The sequence below is a fragment of the Sinohyriopsis cumingii genome, chromosome 4 (genome assembly GCF_028554795.1).
Source record: "Sinohyriopsis cumingii isolate HCF-2022 chromosome 4, ASM2855479v2, whole genome shotgun sequence".
Taxonomy (NCBI): domain Eukaryota; kingdom Metazoa; phylum Mollusca; class Bivalvia; order Unionida; family Unionidae; genus Sinohyriopsis; species Sinohyriopsis cumingii.
In genome coordinates this window covers 43576754-43589904 of record NC_142964.1, presented here as the reverse complement: position 1 = coordinate 43589904, position 13151 = coordinate 43576754, and the positions used below count along the sequence as shown (strand labels likewise).

At 35.0% G+C, this 13151-nt stretch overlaps 1 protein-coding gene across 1 annotated transcript in view; it reads right to left on the bottom strand.

Annotated features, from left to right (window-relative positions):
• Positions 1 to 1877: 1877 nt before the first annotated feature.
• Positions 1878 to 13151, bottom strand: part of LOC149801060 (uncharacterized) — a 34024-nt gene continuing 22750 nt past the window's right edge. Inside the window, exons 2-5 of the mRNA XM_089954242.1 lie at positions 7852 to 7969; positions 6423 to 6520; positions 3336 to 3523; positions 1878 to 2223 (exon numbers count right to left, since the gene is read on the bottom strand). Of these exons, the coding sequence (XP_089810368.1) occupies positions 1885 to 2223; positions 3336 to 3523; positions 6423 to 6520; positions 7852 to 7969 (743 nt within the window). The 3' untranslated portion in view covers positions 1878 to 1884. The remainder of the gene's footprint in view (positions 2224 to 3335; positions 3524 to 6422; positions 6521 to 7851; positions 7970 to 13151) is intronic.

The following is a 13151-nucleotide window of genomic DNA, read 5'->3' as shown; positions in this document are numbered from 1 at the left end:
TGTTAGGACTGGTCGGCCTGGTGTCAGGATAATGTGACTGGGTGCGACATCATGCTCCATGTCTGCGGCATGATGCCCCAGTGCTAGACATCACTATAAACTGCCACACTGTAGACATCGTAGCGATATGACTGAAAAATTGTTGAAGCTACTTTAAAAATCCTAATCACACAAACACACACATTATCGTCTGCGTGTCAGCAATTGGGGCATATATGTTTTACAAACATAAATCTAGTTATTATCTTTAGGAATGTTTCTTTGCAGATAAGCAAAATTTTAGTGGAATTTTAAAACTGATGCTTTGTTAAACTTGGGTCAGATTCTGATGGGCAGTCAATCATAACATTGCTTCCACTTTTTAAAAATAAATTGTTTAACCCTTTTTTAACTTCAGTATTGTGTTCTGCATGTCAGTTATTAGGGCAGATCTGTTTTACAAACACAAATCTTGTAAATATCTTCAGAAATGTTTCTATGCAGATTGGTATGATTTTAGTGGAATTTTAAAACTGATGCTTTATTCATATTTGGTTAGATTCTGATGAGCAGTCAATCAAAGCAATGCTTCCACTTTTTTAAAATAATTTTTTTGCTCCTTCTTTTCTTTATTTCACATTGTTGTCTGCATGTCAGTAATTGGGGCATATGTGTTTTCCAAACACAAATCTTGATAATATCTTCTGGGATGTTTCTTTGTATAGACTGGCATAATTTTTTGTGGAATTTTAAAAACTCTCTATTTTTTTGTAAAACTTTGGTCAGATTCTGTGAAGCAGTTTTCTAAAATTCGTTTCATTTTATATACTTTTATGATGACAGATAAAACTTATATCAGTATCATGCACAGACTTGAAAGGCTTTTATTCTGGTTGGCTTTTTGTCATTGATACGAAGTTTTGGTCAGTTATTTTCTTAAAAGCAATTGTATCAGTGTTTCTTTTTCAAGTAAGATCAGTCATTTACAAGTGTTTCTATTTTGCAGAATCAGACTGGGTGGCGGATATCACCATTTGTATGAATATGAAAGGTCTTCCTACCAGGATACTTTCTATCAAATGTGGTCAAAGTTTGGAGAATTTTAGTTTTGGGATGGGTAATCAAAAGTTTCTGTAACGGAAACTATATTAGAAGGTGGATCAGATCATCTGCAAACAAAAGTCAAAAATCTATTTATGTGTGCACGCTTTCTGCCTCTGATTGAACTGTATCAGACATATATTTACTCACTTGATATTAAGTATTTATGTGTGCACGCTTTCTGCCTATGACTGAACTGTATCAGACATATATATTTACTCACTTGATCTTAAGGGCACGGAAGGAACAGCCATTTCATTTTGTGATAGTGTGGGGCTGAGATTTTCTTTCCAGCCCGGATAATTTTTTTTCATTTACTTTAAGATAATTTCTTTCTGTTAATATACTGGATATAATATAATCCATTTTTATATCAATCACAGCAAAAATATTTTTCAAGCTATTTAAGGGACAGAAAAAACAATCTCGACACTCACTTCCAATCCACCCACCCCATAATCAAAAATTACTTGGTTAGTCCCCAAGTTAAAATTAAACTTTCTTATACCTACATGCAAGTCCAGTCAAGTCTTATTATGTATTAGGCAATCTACCTGCCATTAAAGAATTTTGAATTTAATCTAAAAGTGAAGGACCACAAAAGATAAAGAAAGAAAAAACTCTGAAGGGATGATAAACAATAATAAAAAACGATATTATTCACTATCACAATCTTGATAAAAAATTATATTGTTGATATGTTTTCATTCATTGAAATTACTAATCACGTCGATAAAAGTTAAAGGTAGTTAAACCGTGCCTTAAATTTAAATGTATTTCTTCTTGAATTCAGCAATATTCCTTCTAGACTGATGGTGTAAACCAACCTTCATGTAACTGATGTCCGTTCCGATTTGAATCGTCAAGGTTGGCAGATGACTTTGTTTTGCTAGTGTGCTCCCCATGGTCAAACAGTTTCTGAAGTTGATAGGACTTCTTCTGTGGACTAATTTCACCTAGTGTCTGCTTCCTCCTTCTTCGAGGCTTCTCCTTTGGCAGAGTTGTGCTGTTAGATGTTTTGATCTTTAGACATTCATCTTTATTCAGGCAAATCACCCCATCTGGTCCTGGTCCAACCAGTCTTTCTTCGGGTTGATTGTTCGACATTCGAATGTGGTACTCTGTCATTGGTTTAGGAGCAATCTACATTGATAAGCAAAATATGGCTTATGAAAATAAATGCATTTGTAGACATTCTGACTGCGTGATTTCCGATATTAAATGGCTCGGAAGTTATGCGCTTCTATGGATTTTCACCATACAATGCAACAGTAATGCGAGCATCTGTTTCATGGGATGACCAGTCAGTCATTGAAGCTCCCAATCCTCATTTAATGGTGTATGTTCTGTATAATACTTTGCTTGATAACTATTATTGTATCAATAAATGTCTTTTCTTAAGAGTTCCATCGTAATCAAACTGATTAAATCATGGTAGGAAAATGTTATGGCGTGATTTTTAGTATCTGAGATTTTCCAATGTTTGTGGATTGAATTCTGCGGTAGATTTGGTATCGTTACATATCCCCTGAAACCTCACCTGCAATCCCAGTTAGTTTGCTGGATGCTACAATTGCAAGATTAACAGTTAAACATAATAACCTGTGCCCTCATGTATGTAAATACGTATACTTCAAGGCACTTTTGAATCACATGTTTTAGCTGTCATGTTTGTCTTACAAATGTTTGCTCCAAAAGGCACAAGAATATTTCATTTTCTTCACTCATTAAATATAAACATTTAGGGACCCCGGGTGGCCGAGTGGTTTAAAATGCTCGCTTTTACCAATTACTGTCTAATCACCTCTGTTTACGTGGGTTCCAGTCTTGGGCATGACCAATGTGGGTATGCAAGAAAGCTTGCCACTTGCTTCCAGTGTGTCAGTGTTTCTCATAGGGGTTTCACCGTGTTCTTTCCCCACCATTTATACTGCCACCATCTAGAGCCTATCATGTGCTGAACAAAATGGCGTTAAACCCACAACAACTACACAATTATATGGGTTAACTATTTCATGTCAAGAAAAAGAGGATATTTGAAAACATTGTTTCCAAACCACATATGATACTGTCAGTAAAGCAAATGAGCAAATAAAAGAAAACTCAACCACCCGGCTCCACCTCCAAATTGCAGTGAAAAGATGCTAAGGACATAATTTGAAAAAAGGCGAGTGCCCCTCTGCCCCACCCCCCATGACATCCCTGGTTAACCCAATAACAAAACAAAATTGATTTTAAAGAAGATATTCGCTTACATGAACTGGATATCTGCTATTGAAACTGGAAGACTTCTTGGAAGATCTTCTTGCTTTTATAGCACTGACTTTTTGCTGGGCCAGTCTTTGTATGGCAACATTACTCTTCATCCAGACCCGCCTTTGTTTGTCCTCCTGCTTGCGTATGGCCTTCACGAGCTTGCTTACGCTAGGGCAATACTTGTACTCTGCAAAATGCCAACCAGTGACAACATGAAGAATAGGGCTATAAAAATAAAAAATAGAAAATAAAAATAAAAGGAAAGCAAACATTGCATGCATATGGGAAGCCCAAAGAAACTTTCATAAAATACGAAGTGTAAATCTCAGTAACCTACATTTCAGGCTCAATTATTAAAATGTAATGTGTGCCAAGGTGACCTAGTTTTGAGTTAGTAGTGCAGTGATTCCCTTATATTATCTAGCTTAAATATACGTCAATTTTCAAGCATTTAAAAGCATTGCTGCCAGAGACATGCCTTTAGGCAGGAAACTTTGTTACTGCTGTTCCAAACGAAAAGGAGCATACACTTCTCACATATCTTGTCTGTATGAGCACAAAATTATGCATGGCAGAAATCTAACAGTCAAATGACAGCACGACAGTAATAAAATTTAACCTAAGCTCTGAGACCCTCTCTTAAAGGTGGACAAATTCAATGTCATTTATTTATTTAGCAAGCTCTAACGAATGGCATCAAATTTAAGGACCCAAGGGTACGTTTACCCGCCATAATTATTTATGCTTTTCAACATCTATAAAAATCAAAAATTGCGATGTCTGATCGTCAGCATAGAAACGAGAATAAAGAGCTATAGAGTGATCTTGCTTCAGATGTGGGATGGGGAATGGAGGAAATGGTCAATTAATTTTAACAACTAAAACCTGTTTGTGAAACCACTAAAGCAGACTACCAGTAAAACTGATCAAGACGGGCCAAGAAATATAATATATCCAGTGCCGTTTTAAGGCATAGGCATGCGAGGTACGTGCAAAGGGCCCCCGCGCAGCCCAAAAACAAACTTTCGGTGTCGGTTTCGGTATCGGCGCAGAAAGTGACCAAATTGTTGCTTTCGGTGTAGTCTCGGTTTCGACCGAAAGTTAAATTGCATCTTTCGGCAGACTCCTATGTATGTCTGGATATAATGACTGACAGTAACCTGTAGACGCAAGCCTTTTATGCAGATTCGACTTTCTTTAAAATTTATATGCCTTTTTCGAGTCATCAATGCATCGTTGGCATGTCCTTGAGACATCTTTAGGACATGAACATAAAGTAGTGAAACGCTTATCAGATACGCGATGGTCCGCTCATGCTGATGTTGTGAAGGCTCTGTGTCATGGGTACAAAGAAGTTCAAGCAGCTCTTGATAGGATTGCACAGGACAAAGACCAATCTAGAGACAGACACTTCCTATGAAGCAGCAGCTCTAAGCAAAAGGATGGATAAGTTGAAAATTGCATTCCTCACCATTCTCTGGAATGATATCACTGGACGCTTCAACGAAACAAGCAAGACTCTACAAAAAACAGACATGGATTTATCAATCGCCGTCTGTCTGATTCATTCACTGAAGCTTTATGTTGATGCACTTAGAGACAATAATTATTTTTAAGAATATGAACGCAGAGCCAAAGCACAAACTCACAACGCAGAATACTACGACAGCCAAAGACGTGTGACTAAAATAAATATGATAATTACATTTCTGGAAGGTCCTGCAATTGACACTATTATGGATGCGAGCAAAACATTTAGAATTCAGACTTACTTGCCAATCATCGACTCATTGATCACTGAACTAAACAAACATGGAGAAGCTTATGAAGAAATCAGTAGCATATTTACATTCTTAATCAAACTGGACCATTTGAATGTTGAACAAATAACAAAATACAGTGAATAGCTTGCAAAGTTCTATCCTCAAGCTCTTGACCAACTCGAACTTAGTTCAGAATGTGTACACCTGAAACACTATATGTCAGTGTCATGTGCATAAACATCAGTGCCATCTATGTCAGTAATCTATGCCATGATAAACAATGACAATCTGGAATCGACGTTTCCAAACGTTGAAATTGCAATAAGAATAATTTCTGTCAATGATGGTGGCAAACTGTACCGGTGAATGTTCTTTCTCAAGATTTAAATTAATCAAGAACGAGCTTCGCAGCCGTATGTAGCAAGAACGACTAAACTGCCTGTCTGTCATGAGCATAGAATCAGATGTGTTGGAGTCTTTGAATTGCGATGATATTATCGCGAAAGCGATGTTTGTAAGAAAATGTCCTGACATTGTATAGTAAAGTAAGCAAACATTTACTCATTGCAATAATACAATCTTGCTTTCAATTTAATTAACAATAAAAATATGTTTAACTAAACTTTTATTTGTTTTACACTCGTAGTAGGCCTACGCAGTTAGTTTGCTGTGTTAGCAGTTTAGTACTATATTAATAAATTTAACAAAATGACACACATGCACATGGAAATGCAGTGCAATACTCTATATCTGAGACCGAGAGATTGAGGTGGAAATCGGGTTACGTTTAAGGTTAAGGTTTGTGGTTAGGTCCCCCAAACTTCTTAAAACGGCTCTGAATATATCTTAACATTTATTACAACTACAGAATTGGAATCAACCATTGATATCAGGGGTACTATTCGAGCATGAAATTAATGTTTAAACGGCTTCTAAAAAGAAAGTTTTATCTATTACGATTAATTATGAGTGAGAGAGAGAGAGAGCATTTTCATTCTGATGGTTCTCTGTTTACTTATGCACAGTGATGTCTCAAACCCGTTTTGGTTCTTTGTGTGCAATTATGCATTTATATGATCTTTTTTGTATTTTAAATTTGTTCACTAGCTCATAATTGTTTTCATTTGTATGTATAATTGTTTTGATATGTGTGTGTATGTGCACTATTGTTGGTGCGAGGATTAGAAAATTGATGAAAGCACACACTTTAATCAAAGATTTCAAATGTATGGTCCATGAGGGTTTTTCAATCGAGAATAGATAAGTGTCAGTGGTGAGATTAATTAGTATTATATAAATAAATAAGAACGAAATTAAACCTACCTGGAAATTTCATTGCGTGTTCCTTTTCAGCCACCTTTGCCTTGGCATAGTATTCAGCCTTCTCTTCTATAGAAAATTGTGCCCAGGATTCGCCGAGTCTGAAAAGCAGTTGAAACTTTGAAGTTGCAGTCAGACAAGTTTCTTTTTCTCACGCTTTCCTTGATTATAAATTTTCTCTGTCTCTCCCAGCACACATTATCTCAACCAACGCTAAGTCGTTTAACGAGCCTAGGATCACTATGCATATCGACAAAATATTCTGAGGTGTACATTCTGTCTAAAACAGGGCAGACGTCAGTGGCGTCACAAGGTATACACACAGAAGGATGCACATAAGTAATGTACAAACCATATTCATAATGTTGTTGTTGTGTTTTGTTTTCTTAGATTGACGTGGGCGTGGGAGCACTGGGCTATAGACGTACGTTTGGTGCGCATATCATAATGTTACGCCTTTTGACGTTAGCAACTGCAGTAAGACATGCAAGTATGAACGCAAGCACTGATGGGCACAGTCACATAGTCCCTGCATTTTTTTTTTAAAAGCGCGTGTTATATAGACATGTTTTGAATGGCTAGTCTAGACGGGCGATCAAATTAGATTTGTGAAGAATCCACAGCATGCAAGATTCAACAACTAGTAAGTCCCGATAACTCTTGAGACATTTTTCTTAATTTTAGTATTGATTACTACGAATTTTATCTTTATCAAGTAGATTTGATGAGTTTTCGAAAAAAAAGGTACATGAAATCTGTATAGTGTGTATTGTTGAGGAGTTGGCGACCTGATTACATAGAACGTATGCCTTCCCCTTCCCCAACTCAGAGACAGTGCTAGAAATAATTATAACCGGAAGGTTCCCATTACAGTTTGATCGTTAAAATTGTGCCTTTGAAACATTTGAAATTCAGATGCTTGAAAGGGCTTTGTTTCCCACCTCCCCCTCGGCTCTCACTGAGGATTTCATCCTCTCGCTTATTTGTTTACACTCCCCTTAAACAATGCTAAACGATATTTCTAGATCCATCCCTGGTGAGCGAATGCACGAGACAGAATTAGAGAAACAAGTACAAAAATGTGTGATTTTAAGACCAATCAGATGCACGATAGCTAACGTAACGATGGTACTTATGATGATATTCATATATCGTCGACACGAGCTCAGAAGTATCAACAGCCTTCGTTCTGCCTTAAGTGTGGAACTTATAACACTTGTGTCTCCATTATCAAAAATCAGAAAGTCTGACAGAAGGCACTGAAGAACGCAACATTCTTAAAATATATAAAGAATATTCAATAATTTCATTTAATTAAAAACATTACAACCATTTTGAGCCGTAAATCACATCTTTCACCCAAACAAAATTAGTATGATTTCTTATTTTATTCAAGTTTGTGCTGAAAACTACAAAATTACCTGAAACTTACTTGACACTTATCTCCTTGTTTGTTGCGTCCGGGAACTGTTGACGTAGAAATGGTCTTGTTTCATTTGCAAACAACATGAAGGCATTCATGGGCCGCGGAATTCGCCTTCCATTTTTGTCTAAAATAAAAGAATTCGATTCCTTTGTACAGATGAACACATGGCGTTAGTGAAAAGAATATACCGAGAATAAAAATAATACTAGCGTTTTTCACTAATTGATACAGTCATTGGTGAAATTTTTATCCTGACAGGAAAAATGTGCGTGAGAAAACAGTCTATGGCGACTTCCACACTGTTTCGAACGAGTTCCATTTCGATTTTTTATATTGAGACAACTTGCAACAATGGCACTAGAAAGAAAAGAATTTAAAAATAAATAAAATGAAATACTATTTTAAATTTAGCATGAAAAATAAGTACATACTAGCTCTTTCCGTACTTGTAGAACTTGCATATATGTAATTAGAAGATAAAATATATTTAAGATGTAGAGTCTGCTTTTTATTTTCTGCAATATTTATCCATAATTAACAAGCTGGACTGTTTATCCACAAAAAACCCATCTTTATTTGAAATGCTGTATAATGATGAGAATAAATCTGCAAATAGTTGTATTACGATAGTATTAACTACGAATAAGAAATTGAATGCTCATTATTTGTATACAGCCAGTTGGCCATCAGAAACGTTTATACATATACATTTTTTTATATATAAAAAGAATTGAGGGTAACATGTTTGATACATATATTAAAACAAATTTATCACATGCACAAACATTTAATCTGTACTAAAGAGATATATTTACGTACACACACGCACATCGACATACACAGCCATGCATGCAGATATCATTTTATATATATACTGTTATGTCTAGCGGTATCAACTAAGTAACAAGACAAAGTCAAACCTAATAAGCATTTCAAGTTTCTAAAATATAAATTTATTTGCGTAAAATATAAAATTAAACAAAGTGAAAAGGATTAAAAATCACCGACAGTGTAAAAATTCCTAGAATTTTATCCTAAATTGTACGGTCAATTTTACATTAATCCAAAGGTATTCGGATTGAAGGTTCTAATATGTTCATGTGCTAGAATCACAGTTCTAAATCCAAACGTTTTTAATTCAAGGTAATCCCGTGAACATCACTAAATCCTTTAAAGTTTCACACAGAATTATTTAAATGTTCAAGTCCTTGAAAACTTTCGCACAATAGTATCCAATCTCTAAGTCCACAGAACATACTATAAATAGATCACGATTTTTTCTTACGACTCTTATAAAAGCTATATAATCCTAATATTATGCTTTAATTATCTTATATATTCTCTGTGTATAAAATCAACAAAATCTGAATCACTAAAAAGATTATCAAACTTTTAAATTTATTAGATTGTGAAATAATCAATCTGTCAAGTTTTGATCTTCTCAAATTAATGAGCCATTCAACAAAATAGGGCGTGCATGCTATCTTTACAGAACAAATGCACTTTTAGTTTCACGTGATGTTTCTGCGACCTCCATTCAAATTAATGTGTGGCGTAATTGACCGAAATAGTTGTTGACTCGATCTGATTAATATGTCTTGATTTTTGAATGACTTCTACATCAATTGTACATATACTCTTACTATAACGCAAGTAAGCCACCGTATTAGAGAATTAAAATAGGCCTATAAACTTGATCATACCAAACGACGTAAATAAAACTATGTTATACATTTTATATATATATATATATATATATTACGTTTTCGTGATTTAGTAGTGTGTGTGTGTGTGATTTGGATTTTAACATAGCTTTAACAATTTTTGAGTCATATCACTACGATGTCTGCAGTGTGGCAGTTTATAGTGATGTTTAGGATTACGACATTATGCCGTAGACATGTAGCATGATGTCCCACCCAGTCACCTTATCCTGACACCAGACCGACCAATCCTAACACTAACTCTTAATGTTGAGCGCCAAGCGAGGCAGGTGTTAGAACTATTTTTATATGTCTTTGGTATGACTCGGCCGGGGATCGAACCCACGACCTTCCGCATCCGAGGCGGACGCTTTAAACACTAGATCATGGAAGTGGTCACGTGATTTAGGATATTAAGATATATGCATATAACGGTGATAACAGTGTTGACAATGAAATATATGCATTGTTATACCTCTGATATCACAACGTGTTACATAAAACTTTATGTGATGTAATTGGTCCAAATAAGCCCATGACATTATTGTGCAGTATTCTCTTTACTGACTGTCTACTATCATTGGAAAACTTTTTTAACCCAGCCTTCTGACATTTATTGTTTTCACTGACCATTTTGGTGGTCATCTTCCTCTCGATTCACGAAAGGGAATAGTGGAAAATGGTATCGTTTGTCTGGAGATGGTTAATTTACCCCCAATAGGGGTTTGTTAAGTCATGTGTAGAATATCATGATGTGAAAAATGGCACAAAACCCCAAGACAAGAACAAACAAACAAACAAACAAAAAGATGTAAAAGTAAGGATATTGCTTGGTTGATAGCGAGTATGTGTGTGTGTGGTGGTGTTGTTGGGGGTGGGGGCGCGGTATGCATGTAACATGGAATACACTCTATATAAAAGCGTGGTTTCAATGTTAAGTTTCAGAAGTAAATAAACTCGCCTCTGTTCACAGAATAATGTAGATATTAACCGGCCTCCAAACTGACATAAGTTTATCCAACCACTGCATATTTACGAGGTATATATAATATGTGATGCACTTCCGACTCAAAATGAAATTTGTATACATGTTCTGTAATCCAGTGTTTCACGTCAAGTTCCGTAAATATCCGGTCACAAACACCTTACAGTAAATGTGGGTATTTCTGCATCCAGTAAGCCTTCTTTAATATGGATATCGCAGCAACGTAATGTTTATACATGGCCTACTTCGGGTGTAAACTAAATTACTAATATCCTCTTGTTGCCTAATTCCATTTTTGCGCCTTTTCATAAAGTCAATACAATTCTGATAAACCTTATAAACGATCTTTTCATATGAAATCTCTTAGAATAATTTAATGGAACTGTTCTGAACATTCTTTTTCACTTCGAAAGTGTTTCTTTTATATAAAAAAATTGGGCATAATTGCCAAATGCTAATCTGCAAAATAGTTTTTGAAAAAATTACGCACACTAATAAATCTAGGAGAGAGGGGAGAGAGGGGAGAGAATCACATAGTTATTATCAATGTAAGCTAAATTACATTTGTCAAACCTGATGAAGTTAAGTATTGTGGTATTAATTAATCGTCAAATACAGTTGTAAATTCGATACATTGTTTCAATCAAATCCTAAATGACCTGGACAGATATTCGAAAATTCACGATATTTATCTTCATGAAACATATCTTGGCAAACATTTTACGTGGAATTTTTACTGCATAGTTCAGCAAAAATGTACCTCTCAATAAAAGCTTGCTTATCCATTACCTTATTCATTTCGATATTTCATTGTCTATATATATATATATATATATATATATATATATATATATATATATATATATATATATATATATATATATATATATATACTGCAAAAATGAAAAATATGAACTTACGGTTTTATAGAATCAAATCCAAAAATAATCCAATATTAGTAGTCCTAATAAGAAAATGTTCGATTGATATCACGTTCGAATCCCGACGAAGAATCCAAGATGGAAGACGATGACGTATGTTGCAATTTGTAGTGCTGAACTGTACACTTCCTTGCAGAACCAAGAATTATCACTCCGGTTTCTGATAGCTGAATAAATGTTTATAAAAAGCTGTCCTTGTTCAACACTTTTACATGAGCACACGTATTTTCCAGAAAAATAACAGAATTTATCCTTTGAATCCACGTAATTTGAAATAACTCCAAACAGCACAACATACAACTTCTAGTGTAAGAAAAATCCCAGCTTCAGCCGAGAATAATTCTCCAAAACGGAGGTTATATGGTTTGTAAAACGTAAACAAGGGGTCACGTGATCATCTTCTGGAAGTTTATAGAAGATAAATACTTGTTATAGATCACGTCTACCCAGTGTGACCCTGACGAAAACCAATTATTTTACTCTAAGAAATAAAAACAAAAAAAGTTTACATCTTAAACCCGAAGTCCCATCATGACTCGACAACAACCAATCATTTTAAAATAAAATAGAAATTGTTTACGTGGATGCTACAAATTTTAAAACAAGGTCAGGATTCAGTTCAACACCTGGTGTGTATAAACTAAGTCAGGGTCAAATTATTTTCTGAAAAAAATATCTTCTCTAGTGAATAAAATTACATTACAATAACATGTAATGAAAAATAAAAAATAAAAGTTCAAAACTGACAAACAATTAAATTGAAATAAATATATATTAAATCAGATATAATTAAATCAAATATACATAAGACTTACCCCCATAAAGAAAGAGAAAGATTTATACATAAAGCTTTCTTTTTACCACAGACTAATTGTACATGAGGCTAAAAAAGACTGATATAAATTACACAGTGTACATGAAATAATATATTGTTAGACATGGGAAAGTGCGTTTGCTGTCAAAATATATTTTCCCTTGATCTGCCTGATGTCAAGATTATGTTCATGTAATAACAAACTCCAGCTTAGTAGTCTTTGATTTTTATTTTTCATCTTGCCGATGAAAGTAAGGGGGTTGTGGTCACTAAATACAATAATCGAGGAAGGAGCTGAACTTAGGTAAACTTCAAAATGTTGTAATGCTAATATCAAAGCCAAACATTCCTTCTCGATTGATGAATAATTTCTTTGGCGCTTATTTAATTTCTTAGAAAAATAGCACACTGGATGATCAATACCATTTTCATCTTCTTGAATCAATACTGCTCCAACCCAAACAACACTTGCATCAACAGACAGTTTAAAAGGTTGAGCAGCAGGGAGGGCGAATCCTACAAAGGTCTAGAGACCGCCAAATGATAAAATAAGCCTTAAAAAAAGCTAATCCTACAACAGCAACGAGACAAAAAAACGCGACCCCCCCCCCCCTCAACTTGTTGTCGCCCCCGGGGCTGCTCTCTTCGAGTTTCTCACGTTAACCATACAATGTATCAAGTCCAATACGGTATCGTGTCCGCGGGTCGTGTAAATTTATTGTTACAAATCCATGAGGCTTTCTTTGAGCGCGACTAAAGAAATTTTTAAATTTATTTAAATCCATATCGCCACCACACCAGGTTTGATGAATATTTCTCAGCGTATGAACATCAACTCCATTGAATATCGCAAGAAGATTACA